At 38.1% G+C, this 27522-nt stretch overlaps 1 protein-coding gene across 4 annotated transcripts in view; it reads right to left on the bottom strand.

Annotated features, from left to right (window-relative positions):
• PAPOLA (poly(A) polymerase alpha) overlaps positions 1–24830 on the bottom strand; it is a 44675-nt gene extending 19845 nt beyond the window's left edge. Inside the window, exons 1-13 of one of the 4 annotated variants that reach the window (XM_080397743.1) lie at positions 24440–24830; positions 15680–15850; positions 15016–15082; positions 13533–13614; positions 12866–12975; positions 10829–10882; positions 7702–7813; positions 6403–6492; positions 6174–6312; positions 4412–4484; positions 2861–2981; positions 1879–1963; positions 1104–1482 (exon numbers count right to left, since the gene is read on the bottom strand). In XM_080397743.1, the coding sequence (XP_080253869.1) occupies positions 1434–1482; positions 1879–1963; positions 2861–2981; positions 4412–4484; positions 6174–6312; positions 6403–6492; positions 7702–7813; positions 10829–10882; positions 12866–12975; positions 13533–13614; positions 15016–15082; positions 15680–15850; positions 24440–24447 (1161 nt within the window). In that variant the 5' untranslated portion in view covers positions 24448–24830 and the 3' untranslated portion in view covers positions 1104–1433. Of the gene's footprint in view, positions 1–1103; positions 1483–1878; positions 1964–2860; positions 2982–4411; positions 4485–6173; positions 6313–6402; positions 6493–7701; positions 7814–10828; positions 10883–12865; positions 12976–13532; positions 13615–15015; positions 15083–15679; positions 15851–24439 lie in introns of those variants that run through there. The other 3 variants (XM_080397742.1, XM_080397741.1, XM_080397744.1) reach the window with 3 other exon arrangements.
• Between the last annotated feature and the right edge of the window lie 2692 nt (positions 24831–27522).

Here is a 27522-nt window from a genome sequence, read left to right as displayed (position 1 = left end):
AATAAATAAAAAGATTTCTCCATTCTCCCAATTTCTAACCTACTCCTGCCACGCAGGAATGCAGTAGTCTCAAGATTTCCTTAGTCACACATCACTAAAGTTTATTTTAAACATTGCTTACAAGTCAAAAGTGTTTACAATCAACACAGATGTTTAGAAACTAATTGCCACTGAGAGCAATACAGATTACCAAAAGCTATGCTTTCAGAAAAGAAAACTTTTTAAAAGTATGTCTCATAGCCAGGATTAGATCTTCTCTTAACCGGCAGAGAACTACACATTGCTTTGATTTTCAGCAGGAACAAGTCAAGGCATCTACAATTTAAAGGACAGTGCAGGGAGGGGGGGGGAATCCAAAACATCTAGCTTTCAGATGATCTGACCAAGAGGCACATTTATTGCATACTGATGACTGCAATACAATGATTTTATTTTGTAGAGGTTACTAACCAAAGCTTTAAATTAACTTACTAACCTAAAACATAGAAAACCTTGGGTAATTTAAAGCAGGCTCCATAATATTATACCATAGTTTTAAAAAAATAATTCAAGCAAAGACATTTTGTGCAAAACATACAAAATCTGGATATTTAATGTTGGCAAGAGAAGCTTTTATTATTAAAACTGATAAAATGGCTAAAGCTGATAACACAAAAGGCTGTATTAAAATGGAGATTATTTCAAATGACATTTAGTGTTTCCTATATTTTCCTAGTTTTTAAAGAAACAAAGGAAATGTACTAGGGAACTTATTAGCAACCTCTTGAGCAGAAACTGATTTGTCTGCCACCCATTTTTAACTTCAAAAAACCATAACTTTACAGTGCTCTTACGTGTTTTCAAACTTAACCTCCAAGGTACAACATAAAAGCCATCCAAATGTTTTAAAGCTTTTATCATGCAAAAGGTATAGAAACAAAACACAGACACATTATGAAGGTCATCAGTCTCTTTTAATGGGGGAACTGTATATTTCAGTCTTGTTTAGATTAGTACATAACCAACCAACCACCCAACACAGAAACAAGTGTAAAATATATTTGATCTTGATTCAAGAAAAATGGGTCTCCAATTTCAACTGAGGGCAAAGAAGATGTAGTCCGTATTTTAATAATCCATATTTATTGTAAAAATACAACTTTCAGCAAGTTCATATACATTTAACAAGCTTCTGCCCCACAAGCATATTACTAGAAACCCTAAATATGTGAAGTGTGAACTTCAGTATTTCCCTTAGAGACATCACAAAATTAGAGAAGCTCAGTGTGAAAGAGTATTAATAAAGAGCCAAAAGCCTTAAGCTTTAATGGAAAAAGATCTAGTAATAACTAGTACATCTGGCAGTTAGTCAACACAAATGCAAAAATATCTTTTATTATCAGTGAACTGTTGACTATATTGACAGAAGAAAACATACAGTTTCAAGTACGTATTCATCTTAAATGTTGACCTTCAGAACTGGTTCTTTTAATATCTTGTTTCCTGGGAGGCAAGACCCATTTTTAGAATGCTTACTGACACCACTAAAGAACATATCAGCTGGTTTGACCAACAGAAATGTCTTCAATTTTACTAGTAGCATACTAATTGTGACATTAGCATACTAACTGGTGACATTCTAAGTATATGGTCTGGGACTAAAAGGTTTCTGAAATGCATGCTAAAGACAAAAAAAAAAAAAAAGGTATCTGACAAAATTATTAATTCTCTAAGAGAAAGGACAATAGTGCATTTACTCCCCCTCTATATTAAAAGATCCTAACAAAACACTTCCAAGAAGTTCAACGTATGCATATTTAAGATCCTGTGCTACAGAGCATCATTAGATATTTTAACTGATAAAACTTAAAATATTCTGCCATGCTATAAAATACATACTTGTACTTTTGAAAGAAGTTTGGAGCTTCAAAAAGTTTGGACCACTCTGCCTTACTCAGCAAAATTTCATCTGTGATAGCAAGACCTAAATTATAAAAAAAATTTAAACTTTTTTTTTAAAAAAATACAGTTTAATACCCAGAGTAAAAACAGCTTATTAACTTAGCAAAGGTTACTACAAATTATTTCCCCCCTTTAAAGGAATTTATCAACAAGCTTTATATTCCAGTCATACCAAATCATATTATTAAAAAGCACATCAATAAAACACATTTAGAAATATATGTTAAACGATCAGACTAATGGTATTTTTGCTTTGCAGTGTAACATAGCTCGATTTAATCTTTTGTGTATGCCACAGTAACTACTCAGTGCGAAGATAAGAGAACTACTTCTTTACAGTAATTGAATCATCTCTTGTGCAAGGCATTGTACAAGGCAAAGAAACAGGGAGACAATAAGCTACTGCTCTGTCCGAGTGCTACTGGCAGTGGCTCTCCGTGTCAAGTCTACTCCTTGCTTTGATAACATCATCTCTTATCTACTATAATTACCTAAGTAGATTACTAGGATAAATCTAGAGGACTTATCTCTGAGCAAGTATATTGTTTTATATTAGGCCTAGAAATGGCCGTACAGTGGGACTACTACGCTATTCTTCCACGTGGCATGACACTATCTAAAACCACTAAAATAAACAAAAAAGATATTGTACCATTAGTTCTCATTTTCAGAGCACAAGGCATTCTTATTAATTACCCCCAGTTTCCAGGAGTGAAGGACAGACCTCCAGAAGTTTCTACTTAATATAGAACTTTAAGCCACATAAGCTAACAGGCCAAGTTCCACCTCCCTCAGAAGACCGTCATGTCAAGAAGCTATTTAACACCCTCCCACCTCCCCCTCACAAAGCATACCCATGATGGAACTATTTTAAATCTGTTTGCAAACATTTAGAGAGAGAGCATAAGATAATACTTACCTTGTTTAAATTCCTCAACCATGACCATCCGTGTAGAAACGGACACATTGTAGGTAGAGTTCTGCTGTGGGTATGCTGGTGTAATTATAGGCATAAGATGGTACCTATCACTGGGGTTTACCTATATATAACAACAGCCAATCAGTTTTCTTCAAGCATACACATGAGTTAACAAATTTGGATTTCTCCCTTTACTACAACAGTTAAGTTCTAAGAGACCTTAGATATCAGGCCAAATAAATTACCAACAGTTCAGACAAAGTTTAGAAAACAAGGATAACGCCTTCACAAAGGACACCATTCTGAACCACAGTGATGTGGGAGGGCTGTAACCTGTCAGCACATCATGGTCAAGTTGCAGGCATTTCTAAGTCCAGAAATACCAACTGAATAGAACAATTTCTCTCTTCAATAGAAATTAGCTTGTGATTACATCACACCACATGAGCACCTTCAGAAGAATGACTGTCTTCAGACCTTGCAAAAAATATTTTATACTTTATTTCTGTAACACTACTGAAAATAAAGAGCCAGCTTAAGACAAGAGGCTCTAAACCACCTGACAGAAGCATCACTTGCATTAATGTATCTTTTATTAAACCACACACAGGGAAACAAAAGAGAAGGGACAAAACACACATGCGCAAAAATACATTTAAAATAGGATCAGCGTAAAAAACTTGTAGACTGTAAATTAAAGATAAAACCCTTACCCCACTTTGTTTGGCTACTACAACAGACAGTTCCCATCACACACTGACCTCAAATGCCCTACCCCACGAGTAACAGTTAAGACTCGAGAACACTTTTTCAACTGTCTCACATTATTTAAATGTGGACTTTTGCCCAAAACCAGATTTTAAGTACAAAAGCAGGTACAACTCAACCTCTGGTGCTTACATTATTCACAAAAAAAAGGTTAGTTGAACACCAACTATTCTAATCGACAGAGCAGCATCGAACATCTTCACCTTACGCCCTACTGAAACCTCAGAATGAGAGTTGTGCAAGCTGCTTTACTGACTGCCTGAAGGGCAATGATGTTCAGTGTCCTTAATTTAATTGCTACAAAGGTGGAGATCAAATATTATAAAAAGAACGTAAAGACTTCAAGTTACGATCTTCTTTTATCCAAGACGAAAACACAACTACAACTATATGGACCCAAACCCATCCAGCTCTGACTGTTGCACCGAATTGAATTTAATATACTTGCAAAAGTAACCCGTCTTAAGTCAGATGCAAACCATTTTAAGATAAGCAGTTTTTTAAAAAGGCACTGCTTTACTGTCTATATCTAATTATGCTGAATATTTATTAAGATCATGTATTGCAAAACTTGGGAGAAAAAGTACATTGTTCAGCAAGTGTGCTTCAAGCAGTCAGTTTAGAAAATGAAACTTTGTTCCACACCTAAAGGTTACTTATAAAGAAGACATAATACCAAAATATTAAGTTTAATAAACCCAAAATGAAGCTCACCTAGGATTCTTTAGAGCAACTGAATTTATCGTACAAAGTGACTTATAGGGGAAAAAATAATACACTAACCCTTGGGTCCCATACAGGCAAATTAAGATTGCATTCTTCTGGCTGTTTCAATAGCACTGGATTTGGCCATTCCCTGTTCAAAAAGATTGTAGCACTGAATAAGACTATTGGATACAACCATGTACGTTCAACAAACAATACTTCTGAATGCGATCCTTAACTCTGCTCTCAAGGTAAAGCATCATTACCTCAAGATTAAGCTGGTCTAACTGGGGTTGTTTAAATAAGCTGTATTGCTGAACTACAACACAGCTGTAATTAGCTCCTCCAGAGCATCAGAACAATGAATTTTCTGTAGTCTTGAAGCTTTATAACCACTGGTTTAGATTACTAATCTCCTCTAAATTCTTCTTAAAATATACCTATCAAACAGAAATTCTTCTATGAAGATTGACACTGGGTCCATCTTCAAGCTAGCCGTTTCATGGACAAACTAAAGAAACAGCCAGCATGATTACAACATTATAGCATCACTAAAAGCGTATGTATTAAAAAAAAATCCAAATCAAGATTAAATAAATCCATGAATGAAACACTAAAAAAAAGTAACACTTCTGTTCGTCAAGCCGTCTCTACTTCCATGAATAAAGTTATCTTCCTACAAAGAGTAAAAGTCAGTTAATCTCTTTGTATTTGCAGATTAATGCTCCTGTACTATGCACGTATAAAATGGACAGCAGTATGAGGAACACATTAAACAGAGCTTGCAACCAGTTTTCCTCAATTAGCTTAGCATGGTAAAATATTACTAAACACTAGGTACCTCAGAGGCTATAACACAGGGGTCCTCAAACTTTGTAACCAGGGGGCCGGTGCACGGATGCAGTGGCAGGCAGCCATCTGCGGCTGCTTGGTTTCCCCCCAAACCCCCGGCGGGGGGGGGGGGGGGGGGGGGGGGGGGGGGGGGCAGGGGGGGTTCTGCAAATACTGGGGGCCGGATTGAGGACCCTGGGGGGCTGTATCTGGCCCGCCAGCCGTAGTTTGAGGACCCCTGCTATAAAGCCTACAGATTCAAGAGAGTGAAACTGTGGAAGTTACCTTCATGTTAAGGCGGCCCTACACTGGAAGTAAAGCAACAGCTTGGTAAAATTACTCTTAAAACCTGTCAATGTTTCATGAAGACTACAGGTACCCAGATATGCTTTCTTTCAAGAAAAACAGTATTCACTTGTAATCTGCAAAATACGCTTTTGTCCCATTCATTCTAAGTTTACTTGGAATGCTCCCGTTGTTCTCATCAGTTTTATTCAAACCACCTTTCTGAGGTAACCAGCTCAGGAATATGAAATCATATTTAATCTGAAAACACCTATCTCTCCACACTGACAAGATTAAAACTCCCACTTTTGTCACTGATTCTCCTAAACTGCATTTAGGCTATGTGCCTCAACCACATACTGACATACCTCCTTTTCCCATTATCTCAGTATTTGAAGGTTCACAGACTAAGTTTTGGGGTGTCTGCTCTTATTTTGCGCTATATAAGTATTTTAACTGACAAGTAATGTTGAGTTACAACAAATACTTAAGACAATTTTGAATAAAACATGGGTGGTTTTGTTTTGGATACTTCAAGAGCAAGATATGTTGGATGACTTACTGGAAACCTCAAGGTAACAATTTTCTGGCAGCAAAAACAAAGCCCGTAACTACCATCTTAATCTGGTAACAGCTGAAAACGATACCATAAAAACAGGACTAAAATTCAGTGTCTACAAACAATTTTATTTTAGTGTAATCTAAATTTAAAAAAACCACATACCATTTAGAAAATACCAAGAAAAATTTATGTACAAGAGTTGATGCTATTGCATTTGGATAAAGCTGGCAAGTTCTTGCTACTAGCATAGCCCAGGAAACACCGCCAAGGAAACCTAGTATATTGGAATAGATGTTGTGGCCTGTGGATTGAGAAGGAAAGAGACAAAAGAGTTATCAGTAAACATGTGAGTTAATGAAAACTTCACAAATTTTGGAATAAAACTGCTTACGTTTTGCCCACAGTTTGATAGCTCTCAGTGTTAACCTGAAGTTGTCAATGTTTGGTACTAGATGCAGAATTTCATCGGTTACCCGGCAACCTGCCAAAGAAAAGAAAAAAAAAGAGTCCATTACACTTGCTGCCTCCAAAGTTTTTCTGCTTGCTTACCCTCCCCCAGCTTCAAAGCCACCAGGCTTTTTAGATGAGCACGCTAGAAACTAATTCCTTATTTTGATCACTTGTTTTGGATTAGAAAGCTTAACATTCCCCCCCCCTCTTTTTACTGTTTTACAGCAGCACTCAGGCAGACAACTCATGCATGCTGTTTAAGAAACAAGTTTTAAGTTCTGCTGTTACAGGACAGAACACACAGAAAAATTAAAAAAAGGAGCCTTCATGGAACTACAAACTAAAAACCCTGAAAATTTTATGTAAAAGCTTTGATTGAATTTACGAGAACAGGCTAGAAAGAACAGTTTTTAAACACAAAGTTGTATCATTACTTTGATGGGGTATTTTCAGGCTTAAGAATGACATTACAAATGACAATATTAACTGCTTTTTTTTTTTAATCAAGAATAAGTAGTTGTTCATTGTCACTGAATTGTTTGAGAGAGCTGGTTGCAAGACAATCATTATCTAAGACCAGGAGTTCTTTTCAAAGCAAGTAAGAGACAAGTATGAATTTGAGACTACACAAATCTGAGTTTCACAAAACAGTGCAAGTCATTGTGGCAATCTCAAGTTATCACATTTTCAGCTCATAACCAAAATTGGTGATATCTCGTATGTTCTCTTCCCTGCTAAGTTACATACAGGCAGCTAAATCCCCTACCATCCTGTACTTAAATAACAATTTTTTAAGCTGTGGTATTATAGAAAAGTTAAGGCTTACACAAGCTACTGAAGACCTAACCTCAAACTGACAGTATTTTAACATCCCGATTTTATCACTGAAGCAATTTTGTGTACATTTATAGATATTAGAACACAAACAAATTGAAAAACACGCACACATTTTATTTATAGAAACAGATAGTGCTCAATACAAAAGTCTTGCAAGTCCCATTAATTTCTAGACAGCACCGTTTACAATCCAAAGAAAAGAAAAAATTTTACAGAACTTTGGCTAACAAGAAACAACCCTTCCCTCTAAACAAGGTATATAAAACTGGCTATGACTCCGTTTCCAGATATGGAGTTGCTGTATTTTCAGTCAAGTCCACAACCAAACTACTGTATCAAACAATTAAAAATATTTATTGAAAGATTAGACAAGAACTTCATATGCAAGCCTGTATATACATACCATTAAGACTTCGTATGCATCTAATGTCTAAATTTTTAAGTAGGCTATCATCTCGTAGGTCTAAGTCCTCAGGAATAGTTTGCAGTGCTAATCTTGCAAACAAAATGTCAATCTTAAAAAAAAAAAAAACAGAGAGGCATGGTATTAGAAAATTGTTCTTGCTTCTGTACAGTTAAGTCCGCAACCCATTTTCATCACATTTACTAATAAAAACAGTAGTCTTTCTAGCACAAAGACTATCTTTAAACAGTACATAATAACACCCTGCACAGACATTAAAAGAGGTTTTCTTTCAGATGCTTCATCAATCTTATGGCTCCTATTCCAAGAGGATAAAACACACATTACGATCAATACCAGCACACACATAAAAGCTATTGTCAATTGTCAGTGTAAATAAAAATCATTTGGGAACGAGCACCACTTCTAGGTCTGGAATACACAATTTTATTATGTCAGGGGAAGTGGTCAAAACGTAATCTAGTTTTAACCTAAGCAGTCTCAAAATTATCACTGAATTACACAAAAAGTAGGAGACCTTTCCCATCTAGCAATGTAATGCACACATGCAACTAGCTGCATCAGTATAGGACCAGTATTTATGAAAAGTCTACGTATCTGATCACAGAAAACAGGAAGCTACAAAATTCAGCAAGCTACTGAGCAAGTGTACGAACTTACCTAAATTTTGAAATCATGTCAAATTTCTTTGCTATTACTTCTGCAATAATTTGTTGTCATAGTTTTTCTAGGTCAAGAACATCTCAGATACTACTCAACACTGAACTAGAATTTTACATTGTCCCACCCACAGCAAGGACATTACACAGAGCAGAGAAGTCAGTTTGCCTTTCTAGTCTTAGATTAGGCATCAGTCAGTCATGATGAGAATATCAAGTGCACATCCACAGCTGGGCTGCACAACAAGCCCCCTTTATGAGATGAGACTTTTAATCATGACAAACTAATAAATGCTTCACATACAAGACTATGAAATACCTGGTGGTATTGCACCAATAACAAAACAGGTTTGGTTACATTAAAATTCTCTTGCAGATAAAACAATGCTGAAGGTATCTTAAAATGAAGAACTATTTGTAGGTGCTCAAAACTTAAAACATCTGTTTTAAACTATGAAGCACTTCTCCAAAAAAAAAAAAGTAATTTCTGAAGTATCCAATGGACTTTTGATTTTAAAGTCTTTAATAACTGGTCTTAACAACATTTTGTCCAACAAGCTTCTACTTAAGATAGAAGTGCTACTCTTCAATGTTCAGTGTAAAACAAGTTCAAAATTAACTTCAGCTTGCAGTTCTATTCTGATCTCCAGAAACTCTAGCACCTCTAAAGATTCAAAGTTCATTGACAATAAAAGGATTTTTCAAATCAAGAAATGAATAGCCTGTGCTATATCACATATATACTTTTTCTAGGGGGGAAGGGGGGAGGGAAGAACAAAAGCAGTATCAAGAAGGTTCTTGTTTATTTTAAGCAAGAACATAAAACACATATGAAAAAACTGGTTTTGGCAGAAACTTCTGAAGTTTAACTGACAGGATCACCACAAAACTAAAGTCCTCTTCCTCAGTTCTAAGGTTTTCTTTACAGAGGGAATAACTTCTGACACCTCTTGCCTGGATTAGGAAAAGAAATATTAAAGTCTTCTGATGCTCACATACTTGGCACAATCAGAGTCATCAGAGATTGTGGCCTAACAACACTTGTATATATAAAAAGAGTGCTTAAAGTAAGTTAGTGTTCCAGACAAGAGAACTCTCATGTACTGCCAACAACATGGGTCAGGTCTTGCTCATAAACCTAAACCACCAGTACCCATCATAAATTACTGTATTAGAGCAAGAAAATACTATCCCTTCAGCAGAGAATCATTTTATTTCCCTATTTAGACTTGCATTTTGAATTTCATTTTAAAAAAAGGAGAGACAACACTGGCTTGAATGTAAACAATTGAGAAAAACATACAAAACCCAGACTAACCAGAGGATGCCTATGGCAAGTTTTAGTATTTGCAATGAATACCTAAGCTATGTGAACAGACTCTCAAGAGAAACGTTCCTAGTGTCAACTGACACAAATGTCAGTGAAACTACAAATAAGTAAAACTGGATGGATGACAGCAAAGTGTGTGGTTCATTTTCCTGAGACTCAAAAACTGCCAGTACCCTAACAAATGACCATTATAATTGCAAGGCAGAGATTTAACTCAAACTGGGAAAGAAGGAACTGTCCAGTCTCGTGTACAATACTATAGCTCTTCAAATCATGTCATATGTCAAAAGATTAGCATGGGAACTCTTCCCCCACTGCAGGTACCCTTCTTATACCCACCAGTTACTGGCTGACATAATCCAGCTACATGTCTGTTAAACTTTGTGTATGAACAGTTCCTATGTTTTTGTCTTGTCACTAAGAAAACATGACAGGTTGACTGTAGAACAGTCCAAGGAAGATTGTAAGAGTATCTTTTGAAAGCAGTGTTCCTGTTTTCTCAGCAACTTTTCACAAAATGGTCAATATCAAGTTAAGCCAGTTCATCACTCCAAGGCAGCCGATCGAGCCATCAGGCTACAGGCACTCAAGCCACTGTTTTAGTCAAGTGTTTACAGACATCTGAAGAGATGAGGACAAAGGGGATACCCAGTTTGCCTTCCACAATGCCTTTTTGAGAACAGATCAAAGATGGCAAAACTTCCTATAGTATAAGATACTGAAGCAAATATGAATTTAAGGTTTGGACAGTTAACCATAAGCAGCCAAAAAATTACTGAAGCCACATTACTTATGAATTTCTATTAAATGTTAAGTCTTAATAATGCCAATACTGGCACTCTACAGGTCAGTGAGCTAATCAACACCAGTGGGTAGCAGCGCCTAAAGAAAAACAGGAAGGTATTCTACACACAGCTTTTAAGTACATCAAGAAAGACGTGGTTCAGTCTTAAAGGCCTACTTTAAATTACACAACTGAGGACTGTTCTCAAAGACTTGGGTGTGAACTTAGGAGTCACTTTAATAGCATTCATGTTAATGGATACTACAAAAGATATGGAGATCTTAAACTGTTTTAATCATGTTCTACCAAAACAAAACAAAACATGATCTTTACCTCTATTCCATCAAAACAAAGTTTAATAACGGGGACAAAAGCTTCTTCAACAGCCTGGGGGAAAAAAATAATATTTTTTCAGTACAGAGAAGAACATTTACAAGCAATAGCTAGCAGGTCTAAACAATCATGATGAAACACTATTTATGCAGAGATGATTTTCTGTTTTCAGTTCGATTTTTGTCAGTGATGTCTTTCTCCACCATTGAGAATTTATGCAGTAAGCACTGATCCACCAAGTGCTAGAGCTGTCTAGATGTTAACTAGAACCCAAATACATACCAGCCAGCTCTGATATTACCTCCATGTCCAACTCTTTCTCTCAATACAAGCAGAACATGACCCAGCATCTTTTACTCCCCACAGCATCTCAGTATTTTAAGGTCAGCCTATGGATATTCTTACTCCAAGAGGTCTCTTCTACTGTTTCTGCAGTGAGTATTTTTATGAGAAATTACAATATGACAACTGTGCACCTATGCAGTCTGACTTCATCTAAACCAGTTGCAAGTCACCAGTCTCCAGAGCTCAAGCATCTTTTCTAAATGTGGTTATTATTAAGGTACTTTGACAAATAACATCCACAACAAAACCACGAAACTTGATGTCTACTATGCAATCAGCTAGGAATACCACCTTCCTGAACTGGCATCTGAACTAAATGCAGATTTGCAGAGCACTTCTTTCACAGAAGCAAAGACGACTGCATACCTCTCAATAAGAAACAGGAACTGCCACAAGCCAAACACTGTTCTAAGAATATTCTAGTTCTTAAGAGGAGGAGACAACACCACTACTTCGTGCACTTAACCTTAGTTAAGGTTACCTTAATGTTATGGGTTGGTAGGATGGATCCTAAGCAAAATCAGAACCTCACAAATCTCTCAGAGTCACTCACTAAAGCCAACCTAGGTTCCCTAAACATGGGAGAAGTACAAATTTCCTTAGATCTAGCTGGAATGAAGTGTTATGACACCCTGATCTAAAGGTTGTTTGCACCACTGCAGAGCTACACCAAACAGCGTATATTTATCTACCTTGCTGCGAAATGAACTACATTAGCTTGAGTTAGCTACAGTTTACATCAAAGTTAACTGGAAATCTGAAAATCAGAATGCTCACAATTATAGCATGTGGATATAAACATTACTAAAAGTGTTCAGATAATAAAGCATTCAAAACAGTTGTTTCAGTACATACAGTATTACCACCAGATGTTTGCACTACACTGGTAGTTACCAACTACAAGGATGCACAGAGTGGAAGAGTTGCAGTTGTATTTTTTTTATGGGAGCAGGACCAGACTAAACAAAGTTTAAGTTTTGCCAGCCAACTATCTTAATCTAAAAAAGACTTGCAGCAGAAAAAATTTACTCTGAGCCAACAGCGAGAAGATTAAAGCTCCCAGCAGCTGACCTAGTGAGCTTGTCATTTAGGTATGATATCATTCAGGTATAAAAAAAATAGAAACAAAATACTGTATACCAGTGTGTCTTCTATTCCTACAAGGGAAATCTTCACGTCTACATACTAAAAATCTTGCACAAGCATCTAACACTGAGACATACTAAAAACAACTTCCATTGAAAATGCACAGTTGACAGCCAATATATAAAGTTTAGTTAATATCAACCACTAACTGTTTCTATAAACATGAAATTATAAAAATAGCAACATAACAGTATACTTTAAAGTCTTCATTAGGAACACATAAGTTCAGTCCTGATCTTTTTCAAGCTAACACATTTGCATCTGCCTGCTGCTAGACAGCAAGCAGAAATTTTGCAATACTAACATACATGCTAGGAGATCATTCTGCCATCCAGGTACTTAAACTACTGTCTCAAGAGGAAACAGTGAAAACTTGGAAGAATCTCTATTTATTTCAGCTATGGTGATAGGTTTTGCTGCAGGTTAACTGAAAATCCACTGCAAGCTTTAACAGTAAAATTATATTTACTTGTTTGATGCATCATCTTTCCCTATTGATTTTTCAGCATTATCAGTTCAGCTAGCTGTATCAGGTAGTTCACATACCCTCAGATCTTTGACTTCTTCTTGTTGTTTCAGTTTTTCATAGAATGATGTGAAAAAATCACTTCTTTCCACATGTCTTGGTGCAACACAGAGGGCATCAATATCAGCACCTGAAATTGTTTATTAACAGAAGTTACACTTCACAAGCGTGAAATGCCAGCAATAGCTAGATTTTTTTTTGAAACCGAACAGGAAAATTTAATTTCTCTTCCCATAGAATGACTTTTCTTTGGGAATACTAAGTCAACCCAAATACAAAAAAAACGTTAATGGCCATTAAGCATACTGAATACATACATCCTTCTTTCAATTGTGGAAGACTTGTAGTAATATTCAAAGAACAAACCATCAGAATCCAAGTATACAACTTTCTCTATTTTTCAGTATTTTACAACTTTTTTGTTTGTTTCCCAACCCATGACAAAAACGTAATATAGGAACATATTTCTTATTTATAATGAAGACTGGAGATGGCCAACCAAAACAACTAAGAAAAAAAAAAATTAAATAAACCACAATACCCAAACAAAAAACAAAACCAACCCCAAAATCAAACACATAAAATCCTAACATCACCTCAAAAGTCAGGAATGTTTTGTTATTTAAGTGTGACATTTACAGATACATCACTAGCTCAAACACATGAGTTTTATAATAAAAGTGTTACCTTTTGTATGAACCCCTAATCTATAGGATCCAAATGTAAAAATTTTTCCTCCAACATTTTCTATTACAGACTGTGGAAGATTCTAAATGGAGCAAATAAGATTGGTTATTTTACTTTTCAAAGTTATAACAGCACAAAATTTATTTTAAAACAAACGGAAAAGTATTCCACAAAATTGTTGTTGTTTAAGATGTAGTTACTACTGAAATAATAATCTTAGTATTTACAGAAAAGAGAGGTACGTTTGCCACTTGAGAACTATTTGCAACATTTCAACTACATTATACATTACTGCCTCAAACCTGGTAATTGTTCCAGCAGTTCTACGCTTCTGGTGCAACAGCTTTAAAATATTACAGACATTAAAAATGTGTTGCTTTATCAGACTGACTTAGAAATCAATGATGGATTCCAATTTAGAACCACAGAATAATACTATTTACAGTGTTTATCAGTGTTTATTAAATTACTTACAGAGACACCCATACTACATTATTTAAATAAATACCTCTCCCAAACCCAGTCTTTTCTTTTATGTTAAAACTGTTGAGGAACATCTGTCAAAGTTCCTAGACTTGTACCTTCAAAAAACTCTTGAATCCACAGTACCATGGGCAAAGACAGTTACCCTTTCATAATGGGATGCAATGTTAAAACCTGAAGCCCTACATTCATGGTTACACAACAAAAGATAAAAACAAATTGAAAATTAATTATATGTATATTGAATTAACCTAAGCAGTTTCCACTCTTACACTAGTCAAGATACCATTACTATTTTGTTTTCAAATATAAATATTCAAATGACAGTAGGGTCACCCCTGCATAGAATCTTGGTCACATATAAATTCCCATTTCAAAAGAGAAGTGTACAGAAGAAATACAATCCTAAACATACTCCAAGCAAAACAGCTTAAAAAAAAAATATCAGGGATTTACCCCTAAAAAAACCCACTTATAGCTTTACATTTATACAAGTCTACAATCATTCAGAAAAAGGTGTGTGTAGGGGTGGGGAGGACTACAACCTCGCAAAACCACTACTATTATTATTACGAGTCTACAAAACTAACATAGAGAGAAAAAAGCCACAGATCATAAAGCTACAAAAAGTCCATTTTAAGATCTAGCACTGCTTCAAAAAGCTAAACGATATAAGTATATAGTTAACATAGTACTATACAAATGTATTTTGACAGGAAGTCAAGCTGTATTCTACCTAGGGAGAAACAGGAACAATTGAAAATTAATATTACTACCATGACTTTTTCCATTATTTATGAGTTTCCTTCTTTGACACAGTTTTACTTTGAAGTGGTAATGCTGCCTGGAAACAAAAGCAGCTATACAAAGGTACTTATTTGTTTTTTCAAATTTGATCCCCAAATTAAAAATTCACTCTGTTTAGGCTGGGAGTATATTTTGGAATTTTCTTCCTACAGAAGTCTTAGTATGAGCAGTTCCATGTAAAATATAACCATACCTTGCTTTCACTGATTTCCCGTATCCACTCCTTTACCAGGTTATTTAATTTTCCCAATATTAGAATCCTATTGATAAAACAGCAGAATCACAGGTCATGAACTCAGATCAAACTAGTATTTTTTAAGACCCTGAACATGATTACACAGTAAGTCAGCTACAGTAACATTGCCGATCTAATTACAGATTTCGTTATATATATACACACTGAAATAAAGCCACTCTTACAACACTCCCACTATTTTTCTCCATTAATTCAAGTGATTTAAGCACAGAAAAAATGCAAGCAAGCCAGCCCTGTATATATTTCAGGTATATGAATTCTACTCTTCCAAAATACAGCCTCAATTCATAAAACACACGCACCTAGAAATAATGAGAAAAAAACTCTAGAAAGCTTAATTAAAAAAAAAAAGTATAGGCCACTACAACAAAACAGTTATGAAGGGAAAAAAAAGATATGTAAGCCTGCCTTCAAAATTTAAAGATATTTTTTATTCCTTTATGTGTTCCGAGATATTTCTCTTAAGGTGAGAAAAATCAAGCTTAATATTCCACTAGGCTTTTAAGAAAGCATCTGAAAGAACATAAACATGCTTGGGGTTCAATAGTCAACTACATGAACCTCGAAACAGGAGAAAACCACTGCTAGAGTGTTTACTCACCTGCGTTGCAGTTCTTCTTCCTCTTCAAATACACCGTAAGGTTTTAGGGTTTCAATTAATTTCTGGGTAAGCATGCAGTCAGACTCCTTGGGGGCAGCTAAACTGATAGGTGAGGTAATGCCATAATGCTTCTGTAGTTGCTGTGTTTGTGATCCCTGGGTTGTAACGGGACTAATAAAGGCAATTAGATAAAGTTACTGACAGAAACAACACAAAAAATACTAAAATACTTTTTCTCATCAGAGTAGCAGACAAGAGAGATGTATCAAGAAAATGAAAAGTTAAGCTTCCTGTTAGCACTTTACATCCCAGATCAATCTGTGTTATTAAGGACAACAACAGAATTACCTTGCAGGGTTACAAGTTGCTATGATGCAAGACCTTTTACATCAGCTGACTTCACACACTCAAAATGCTCACATAAGTAAGGAGGCTTTAGTATATTTTGAGCCCATCAGCAGCATAACAGTTACTTTTAAGCTGATTTCTGTGCTGGCTAGCATAACAGGACGGTTAGATGAACAGTACCAGCTCAGTCTATGTTGGCAATATTACATGTCATCTTGCTGCATGAGGGGGGAGAATACCAGGTTTGTGCTAGACTCTGCCTAGCACAAGTACCAAGGATGTAAGCAGTAATCTCTCCAGACCCGTGTTTCCTTAACATGACATTTTACTTTAAGTATTTCTCTAAATAGGAAAGCAAGCCTAAAGTAAACCTAACCTACCACAGTGGGTTAAATGTACAAGGACCTAGTTCATTAGTAAACTGCTCCATTACAAGCCCTCATCGCATCCTTGCCTTGCACTTTTCAAGATACACAGACAGGTATGGAGCAAAACCTCAAGTACAAGGATGATATTCTTAAAGTCAATCCCCCATATTTAAATGTTGCAAGAAGGGAGAAGAGACGATACAGAAGAACTTCAGCAGAAACACAACAGCAAAGTTATCATTATGTTGTGAAAACTAACAGCTTTCCTAGATGAGCATTCTGGATGAAAAGCACCTATGCAGTTTTTCATAACAGGCATATATTTGATTGTGACATTCTCATTTAAACACATCCTTACTTTCAGAACAGTTTGAGCTTTAAGGCTAGTTTTGAAACACTTTGAATTACTAAACTTGGTCCTGCATAACATACAGCTGTTTGGATTCAGTGATTACTGCATGCTATACCACATAGTTAAAACTTTTTTGAACGGATGCTATCAACAGGCAGCCATTAAAAAAAAAATCTTAAATATATTCAGTATTGTAGAATTATATACTAAAGATTTAAGATAGCCAAATTCTAAGCTTAAAAACACTTAAGTCTTGAACATTATCACAAGTTTAAAAAACAATACACTACTTAAATCTGTATTTAAAAAGATCTAAGTGTTACTTGCAGCATTAAATACTAGTTTTACATTGACACATAGGTAACTTTCCTCTAAGCCATAAGCATTACTCCACCACCTTTGATTTTTGTAAAGTGACAAATCATTGTTTTTAAGCATACTGAAAAGCTTTTCTGAAGCCAACTTGCGACTTAGTCAACCCTTCAGAGATCTAACAGAAACATTATGATCTCTCATCAAAATACACGTTTCAGAAAATTTAGCTATTGCATCAACAGATGTTCAAAAAGCCTTACCAACAATTAAAGCAATTATGTAGAAGAGTTACATCTGCATTACTTAATTTATACTCATACTATATAAGATTACTCCCTTTCAAAGGTATAAAATAATGTTTTGCTTAATACAAAATGTATAACTAATATTTTTAATTCAGATTATGCATTAGCTTCCCCCCCCGAAATTCACTTATTCACTCTACTTGGGCAAAAGTTTTATCATCAGTTTGGTCTCCTTCAACTTTCAGAGAGATAAAGTCTAAAGAAAAGAGAATCCTCTGTGGGGAAAAAATAAAAAGTGTACAACATTCCCCTGTATATTGCTTCATGTTTAGACATGTTATATACTATTTCTGTAATACAAAACAAGAAACAATTTTTCAGGCTAACTACGTATTCTGGGTGGGAAAGCTACAGAACAATTTCATTTTTATTTACATGCTGTTGTCATCATCTCAGGGTTTCATTCTTCATTTCCATCAAGACTAAGTGTTAAAAAGAACATCTTAACTTAAAATTGATGGGAATCAACAAAACTTAATATTTTTCCACAAGTTAAACCCATTTTAGAACTATTTTAAGTACCATAATTTTTGAATGTTTGAAATCAGTCACAATGCAAAGCAGTCAGAAAACAAAAGGTCTCAATACATAAACATCCTTTGTATATTATGAACATTTTTACTTATACCACAAAGCAATTAGTTAAATTTGAACTACAATTTCTCCCCTTTTACCAACTATTAATTTGAAAAAAATAATTTGCTTTTTAATTTAAAATTTTACAGTTCATTTTTACAGGTTTTTAAAGCAGTAATATAAAGCAGTCAATATTTTAGTTTTGTGTAACTTAAATGTCCTGATCCTAATTTCCACCCATCCAGAAATAGAAACTTTATTCAATTCAACAGTTATTAAGACTTCATTGACAGGACGGGCAAAACACAGCCTGTCAGACACTTACTAGGTTTCAAAAAAAAAAAAAAAAAACAAAAAAACACCACTCAATGTCACTCAGGCCCAGATTCTGTGAAGCAGACTCCCAAGCCAGTAACGCTGATGGAACCCCCCCGTCTTCCACCTGCTTGTATAAGGGCCACGCTTCACCAATCTGAGAACTAGTACATTAAAAATAATCCTTCACCTTGCTCCCAAAATTACAACACATAAAAGACAACCAAACGTCTGATCACTTCCCATATCTGGTTTACAGCATAATCCTGCCAGTGCCCCGTGCAGGTCTGTCTTCACAGAACACCACATTGACATGACTTCAGCCCCTGTAGGACCATCAGAGCATGGTCACAGGGCACAAAATAAGCTCTGAAATCGTTCACTAAAACAACAGTTTTAAAGTATCTATTGAATCAATCACCTAATATACACCTTTAGGAATTGTTACAGCTACTGCTTGAATATTCATGTATTTTATAAGAATGAAAACAGCACAGGACCTTACTGCATTTGTGTTGTGCCTCTGTTTGAAGGTTGAGGAGTTAACAACACTTTCACTGGGATGGTACCTAATGATTCTAAGCACAGCTGCCTTCTAGATTTTACAACTCCAAAAGATACAATGAAGCTTACATTTTAACATGTATTAGTGTTGAAGAGACTATAGGTTATTTCCAGTTAAAACCATTTAAAATGAAGCTCAACTGTTTACACCTGCTATTCTAAGGTTTTTGTAGCATACCAACAGATATCATAGAAGTGCCTTTGTAAAGTGGCAGAAAAAATGACATTTGGGAAGAAAGTTAAATCCATTCAAGAATGCAATAAACTAACTAGTGCTAGGCAACCCATGTTCATTCATTTAAATAAGGGCAAGTCACCAAAGTTACTATAAAACAAACAAGTAAAGGTGTATCCTCTCCCCACCCTCTACCTACCACAAAGCCAAGAAACTTCAAGTAAAGCATTTGCCAGCTGCTTTTTAAATGAAGTTATCACTGAGAAAAACCTTAACATTACATGCTCATTTTTCCAGCTTTAATGTTGCATTTACATGTAACATTTTAGCCAGCCCTGAGATTCTAAGCACTTCTTCCTCTTCACTTCCAGTATTCTACCTCAGTTCTACTAGTAATATTTTTATCATGTTAAGGTTTTAGAATTCTTATCAACAAACAAAATACAGCTGCAATCAGCACCGCATTATGTAAACATCGTACTCCAGAAATCTGGGATGCTTCACGGAAATAAAAGACAATACGAACAATTGAAATCTTTAAAACACATGCCATAGTATTTAACAAATGGCAACAGTTTTGATTCCCACATAAATTTGAAACTTGTCTCCGATCCACCCTGAAAAAGATCTTAACTACCCAAGATCTAACTGATCTAAATGCATGTTCAGTGCATGCAAAAATCCCTTCCTGCCTTGCTTTTGCTACAAGTCATACAAGCCCTTTCACCTATCACTAAACCTCAGCTGGGGATTAAGTCTGTCCAGACAGGCGTGCACACTAAGGCCAGCAATGGTGAAGTAAGGCAAACCGTGGGCTGTGCACAGTGTCCTAAAACAGTGCCAACAACCCACTAAATGTTAACTTTAAACTTCTGTCAGGACCTTTGGCTCATTCAGTCTTATCTCCAGATACCAAGACAAAAAACACAGCTTAAGGAATCTCAATGACTATCCTCACTTCTCCATTTGGCTCTACTGATTACCTCAGCAATATTCAGTCTTATTTACTGTTGTTAGCCACCCAAGTCAGATACTTGAAGCAATAATGGTCATCACATCATCTGGTCGATCAGCTGGAGTTAAACTCAAAATTCAAGCTCCAGCTGTGATAGATTTCAGAGGAAGTGTTTTGAGGAGTCTCATTTGCTTGTTTCAAAGCCTCCTCCAGCAAGGACTGACTGGCAATTTCAGATTAAAGTTTCTGGCTTCATGCTAACACCATCATTCCACACTGAATTTCAGAAATCTAAGCAGGAAATCTTAATGAAATCTGTGCATATCATTTACCAGGGACAGTACATTTCAAATGGTTAAGACAATCCAGCTGTCCTTCCTGACCAGAAGTTTTAAGGTCTAGCAGAAAACTGCTGGATCATTTAGACCATTAATTAAGTTTTCAACTGTCAGTATGAGATGTTCAAGATTCCCAAAAGAGATATGAACATGGGTATTGGAGCAATGACAGGCAATGGACCTATGGAAAAAGAGACTCACCTATGGCAAAAGAAAAACATTCATACACACTCAGCTAACCTTTGACTCAATCCTGAGTTCTCACTGGCTCTTGCATTTGCACGGAAAAATAGTGAAGGCACAAATGCACACCCATCCACAACATTCTTGCCAACAAGAGTCTCGTAAGTTTCTCAAGTTCAAACAAAAGAAATTTCTACTGAAGTCTGCAGGCAGCACTTGAACCACAAATGAGGTTTACAGCTATTCTAGAGACAAAAAACTCCAGATGCAGCAATTTAAGAAATTCAGTAAGGATGGATCAAAAGATTATCAGGGAGTATCAAACCAAGAACTAGGAATACCAAGAAGCATTTGTCTCAGCAGTGAGATCTGCTCAGCCCAAAAATAATTAGGTTTCCAAGTTCTGTGCAGTACAACTCCATGATAATGGGTATAAGCTCAGTCTTTTTTGGCATGACATTAGAAGACTGAAAGCTGTTGCAAAACTACATATACTTGCCACCCAGTTCTTCTGTACTGCATCTAACAGTGTAACCCTCAGTACAGACTTTTATATTAATTTCTTCTTGATTAATAAAGCTATCACTTTAAGGCAACTGTTTGTCTGAAGTAGGTCCTGTGCTTTAAAAGATCAGAAAAAATTTAATTCCTTCCATAACAGTTTATAAAAACCTGAGCACTGTGTTCAAAAACAGATTTATCGACTCCCAAACAGTACAAGCCATTTTAAATATGCTGCTGTACATCACCTGGCATACAAGTTGACAGACACTAATTAAAAGTCAAAAAAACAATGACTTTGCATATGTCTAAAGCTAAGTTCAGTGAAAGAAAACATACAAAAAGTCTTACTTCAGAAGTGAGAATAAGCTTGACTGTCTACAATAAAGATAAAAAAAAAAAAAAGGCATTCCAAAACTCTAATATGGAAGTTACCAATACCAACAATAGTTAAAACTTACAGTGATTATGGCACTTTTAAGTATTCAGATGTATGACTCAATGCACTTCTCCACTTCTGGTTAAAAAACAAACAAAAAAAGGATTTTTCAATGATTTTAGCAGACACAGAAGTTCAGCAGAGATGCTGGAAGTGCAATAATATCTATAGCTTAACAGGAAACAAATTCATGGTCCTGTTTCTCTATTTGGAGGGTCAGAAAGGCCCAGGTTACACAAAAAGACTAGATCATCAATTCACATAAACATAGCTGCTGCTTCACCGAGTCAGTAGCCCTTCCGTGTAAAATCTAGCCTGCCTTAACTGAAACATACGAACAGCTTAAAGAGCTTCATTTCTCCCTGACTTCTTATGTTTCTGATAAGGCACGGGAACATTCCACATCTAACAGTTCACTAAAATGTAGCTTCATAATAGCAGAAATATCTTTGACCTAATCAGTTCTGAATAATTGAAAATTAAAGAGATATCCCTTATAGGGCTGCTATCTCTTCACACAACACATTAATGAAAACCGTAACAAGAAGTCATATAAGTTTCCAGGAAAAAAGATCTGGGTTTTTTCAATATTAAAAAGGCTTTTGCAAATGCCATCTATCAGCATCAGCAGAACAGCAGTTTACTCTTGTAACAGCTGTGTTTGTATATAAATAATTTTCTTGTTTTCATAGTTTTGTACCATACTGCAGAATCAACAGTGCTGTACACCTCTTGAGAACTCTGAACTAACACTTTTCAAGTAAAGAATGGCAACGTCTGGTTGTATGGGAGATCAGCTCTGACTAGGCCTGTCAGTTATAACCACCACCCTAAAAAATGAAGTTTAAAGGATGTATTGAAAGGGAAGGGGGGTGGGGTGCGTGTGTGTGTGTATTTTGTTGGTCATCTTGAAAACCTGGCAGTGACATAGGGCTGTTCTAGTCTCACTCAAAAATATTATCATTCAAAAGTATGAAAGCATCAACTGGAAATAATTATACAGGAAAGCATTATACAGAAAAGGAACTTCCTAAGCTCGCCTTTTTCTCTAAACTTGTCAGAGATAGGTATCACTTCATAACTCAAGAATTAACATTAAAAGCATTGCAACTTACTAGCGTTAAAATGTTCACTTTGTATTATTTAGTCGACTTAAAAGTCAATCATTCCAAAATCGCAAATAACAGAACAAATGCAGAATCTGAGAAAGCTTTGATTTTCCCAAATAAACCTCCTGTATTAGTGAAGTTGCCAGTAACGTTTATACTGAAAATAGCAATATATTACTGCAAATATAACTATGCAATGTTATTTAAGAGTTTCTAGTTCAAGTACCATAAACACCTACATTAAGAAAAACGACCAAGTCATTCCAAACTTGTCCAAGTTGAAGATCAGTATTACTACAACTCATTGAAGTAGCCCAAACTTTCAAATGCTGTTATTAAGCATTTGGAATTTATGTAGTCACAACAAAATAAACTAAGAATAAAAGCAGTCAGAATACGCACCCTCCCATTTTCTGGAGGCCAAAAGCCTAGCCAACTTCAAAGCTGGTTTCTGGTAGTTTTTCATTGCCTTAATGAACATGTGCAAAACTTAACTATAAAGACATCGCAGTCTCACTATACAAGCGTTAAAAACTGCCTGGCATAACCATTTTCCTTTCTGCACTCACCCACTGTGTTTTTCCTGCCATAAACTCTTTCAGTTAGGTTTGCCTGGTATTATCTACCACACAACTAACTTAGCAGCATTTTAGACTGAATAAAACAAGCACAACAGGCAAGCGTAGTTATTCTTAACATAAAGTATACACATTTAAAACAACAGTGAATAACCTCAAATAATAACAGTGAAACAATAATGAATAATATCTAATTCTTTACATTTCTCCTTCATTGGAAAAAAAAATCCCCAAGCAACAAAAAACAAACAGAAGCCTGCATATAAACATGCCTTATTCTTAAAAGCCTCTTGAACACCTACTCATCCACTGGTTCCGTGAACTTAGATAGGACAGTAATATAACAACAATATGGGCTACGGAACTGACGAGCAGGAAGTTTTGTCGTCTCAACCCGGAGCCGTCAAAATGTCAACGAGGGGAAAGAAAACAAAAAAAAAACCAAAAACAACAACAAAAAAATAACAGGGGGTGGGGTGAAGGAAACGGCGAAGAAATTGGGATGAATTTATGCCCCACTTCGTTCTTCACGGCCACCAGCAGGGTTACAGCGCGGCAGGTCCAAAGCACAAGGCCTGCTGTTTCAGTGAGAGCCCCCGGCTTCCCGGCAGCGGAATGGCGCGGGGGGGCGCGGGGCCGCCGCCCGCCACTGCCGTCAGGGGGCGCTGCCCGCACGGCCGGCAGCCAGCTCCCCTCAGCGGCTCGGCACCTCGGGGCCACCGAGGCCCCAGTGAATTTCGCAAGGACCGCGGGCTCCGCTCGGGTCCCCTGCTAGAACCAGGGCCTGCGTCCCTCCGGCCCCCGCAACGAGGCAAAACCCTTCGCGCGGCCTCTGGGGGAGAGGCACTACCCGGACTCCTGAGAGAAAAAGAGCTTCATCTTTGGCGGCCGGGGCCAGAAAGGGACAAACGCGCGGCACTGTGCCACTTCGTGCGGCCTCTCAACAGTGGGTCGAGGGGGGCCACGGCAGGCGTTCGCCTCGTGGCCGCCCGGTGCCTCGCACTTGCCGCTGTGAAATCGCGAAGGAGAAGACGACAACAACAACAACGTAAAAGCCACATCAGCATCGCTTAGGGACTCACGGCGATGGGGGGCGGGGAAGCGGCTACACGAGCAAGCAGCTCCTCGCGGTCTGGGCGGAGAGCAGCGGATCCACAGCCCCGCACACTGCGGCACCGGAAGAGCCCGGCACCGGCGGGGGGACAGCGAGAGGGGGAAGGGCGAGAGCCAGCAGGAAGGGCCCGAGCGGACAGGGAGCACGGGGCGCTACGGGGACAGCGCTGAGTAAGGGCCGGCAAAACACAGGCCTTTCAGACACTCCGCGAGCTTTCCAACTTACAACGGCATCGTCTCTCCGGCCCCTCCTCCTCCTCCTCCGCCGCCGCCGCCGCCACCACCACCGCGTCGTCCCCTTCTCCCTCCTCCTCTTCTTCTTCGTCCTCCCCCACCACTGCCGCCTCCGGACCGGTCACTCGTCCCGCCAGGAAGCGGGAATCGTGACCATCGCACGGGCCGGGGTCAGGCCGCAGAGGGAGGAGAAAGCCACTCGCTAGGCCCGGCCGCCGCCGCTTCACTTTCCTCTTCCCCTCCGGCCTTCTAACATGGCGCCCAGACGCTACCACAGCAACGTTCTAGAGCGGGGGGGGCCTGACGCAGCGCCGCGGCCACCCCCGCACGCGGCGCACGCTGGCTGGCCCCCGCGTGCCCGGCGGGCGGGCGGCCGAGGGGCACCCTGGGGGCTGTAGTTCCGGCGCGGCCGCCAGCCCCGGTTTGAAAACAAAGCGCTAACGGCTGCGAGGCGGCGCGTGCGCGCAGCGCGGCGCGGCGCGGGTTCGCGCCGGGCGAGGCCGGAGGCGACCGGGACGTCCCGGCCGGGGAGGGAGTGCGGGGGGGGCGGCCGCACCGCCGGGAAGGGTTGGGCGCAGCTGGCGGCGTGCCCGCGCCGCGGCGGGCTCCGGGCGAGGGGGGGACGCGGGCTTTCCTTGCGGTGGGAACTGAGGCGGTGAGACCGCGCGGCCGTCACCCAACACGCCGCCCCAAGGGTCCTGAGGCGGGCCCCGCTGCGGCCGGCTGGCGGCCCGGGGCCAACGGCTGGCTGCCTGCGGCGAGGCGCCGGGAAGCGGGGCGGCCGCGGCCGGCGCTGCCCCGGCCCCCACCGGCGGCGCCCCGCGGGGGCACGGCGGGACTGTCGTCACCGGCTCACAGGGGCCGAGCGCGGCCCGACTGCGTCCCTGTCTGCGGCTCTGGGACACGGAGGCTGTGCGCTCGAAGCCATCTCTGTGCTTGCCTCGCTCCCTGCGTCGGGCTTATCGTGGTTTTCATTCCTCACACAGAGCAAGAAGAACCTTTTCTGTTACTGGTTTTTGGAAGCTCTGCCTCTAATCGACTGCCTAAGTTTCACAAAAAGCACTCTTTGCAGATCAGCTTAAAACTTTATTCTTAGAAAAGTAAACGTATTACAGCAACTAAAAAGAACAAAACCCACCCTGTTTTTATAGTGTCCTAGTTTCATCTTTAGTCTGAAATATAGGCCTCTCAAACTAAGAATTCATCTAAAATTAGCGATTATTTCATCTTTAACTGCCTTACGTGATAAACAGTAACTTGGACAGGCAGCATATAGGAAGCCTAGATCCCATAGAAATCTGTTTCTTAGAGCAGATGATGGTTCTGAACTCTGCTCCTGGCTATCATCACTGACTCAGCTGTGTGACTCTGTGAGAAAAGATGAAATAAGACTGTTTCTCTAAAAGTATATTAATGTATCTGAATAAGAACATTGAGCTTAACACATCTAAAATTCTACTATTAAAAGTAATAGATGAAATAATTGTGAAATGCTTATATTAACATTCTTTCAGTTCTTTCTCTTCCCCCCCCGCCCCTTCTCACAAATGGCCCTTGCTTTCTGTTTTGACAAAATCCAGTATTTTTTTTACACCAAATATGCTATCAGTTTCAGCTCGGTAAGCATAAATCTTGACAGTTTCTGTGAGAGGTATATGAAGTCAATAAAAAAAAAAGGGAATGACAGCCACATGCTGGAAAGTATAGGTTCTTCAAGAATCTGGGAAAAACGTATCAAATATTGAATGGTGAAGAGAATTAAATGAGAACTACACCCATTTGTTTGACAGCAAAGAAAAAAACAGATTTTATGACATACCTATGCTGGAAAACTTTATTAGTTAGTCTTCAGTGCAGCACAAGAAGACTATGTTGCATGACTTTCTGCATCTCGGTAGCTGGGAGGGGAAATAAGAGAGCTTGCTGCTTCTATTTATTTCCATTTTCAGTTAACACACTTTAAAAAAAAAAATTCTCAGGCTAGCTGCCTACATCTGCTACGGATCAGAACAAGAGTATATTGCTTAAATAGAAAGTGTAACTGAAAAAAAATCCAGGAAGAAAATTTTGGAGAGAGAAGATTCCTATGGTTCACAGTTTCAAAAAGACATATGAAATACAGATGTGTAAATGTATTAATCTGTGCAGTAAATGTTACTTTTGTAGAAGGATAATTAAAACCCCAATACAACATAGTAATGAAGTATGAGAAATAAAAATGGAGATTACATAATAATTCTAAACAAAAATAATTTCAGAAACCTAAGTATTTTGTTTAAAAATAACATTAGGAATGAATGTTCTCCCTTTCCATTTCACAATTTCTACAGCTATTATGATTTAATGTTTATCCTATTCGATATCAGGACTGTTCTTGAAGAGATATTCTGCCTATAAATAGAAAGTTTCAGAGTTAGTTATTTTCAAGTCTCCCGTTTTAAAATTTATACAAAATAACAAAAATACAGTGGATAATTTTGCTTTAAACTAAATTGCAGAAACTAAGTGGATCTAAAATGTAATTTCTGACAGGTATGTCAGAGAAACCTCTTCCACACAAATACATCCAAATACCATCCACATCATTCTCCCTCTTGGTAGCAGTCACCCCATCTCTGTGTTGTGGCAAGAGAAGGAAGTGAGCCATTTATGAAAGTATTTGTCACTCCATGGAAAATTGTAGACGATATGCTAGGGCCTGATTTCTGGACCCAGAAAAGTAGATAATGCCGATCTTTAAAAATTAGGCAGTTAGTAGGGAAGATCTCATGCTCCTGCAGCTACAGGTAGTTGTCACACATCAGTAAGCAAAAAGGTTAAAACAATTAAACGTTCCTTAGTGCCTAAAGTGGGACCCAATACTGATGCTATTATTTTAAGCTTTTTCTTGGCTATAAAATATTTCTTTTCATTAAAACTGTGGTAGCTTGTTAATTTTCTTAGGATGTGCAGGAAGAACAGTGGTACAACAATAACTTCACAGCATCTGAATCCTTGTCTGAATGCAATGCTGTCCCTGCTTTCAGCCAAAAGTTGAAGTAGATAACTTTTTGAGGTCCTTTGCAACTGTAATTG

The sequence above is a fragment of the Falco punctatus genome (genome assembly GCF_963210335.1).
Source record: "Falco punctatus genome assembly, chromosome: 7".
In the NCBI taxonomy this organism is placed as follows: domain Eukaryota; kingdom Metazoa; phylum Chordata; class Aves; order Falconiformes; family Falconidae; genus Falco; species Falco punctatus.
This window is presented reverse-complemented; position numbering and strand designations above follow the sequence as displayed.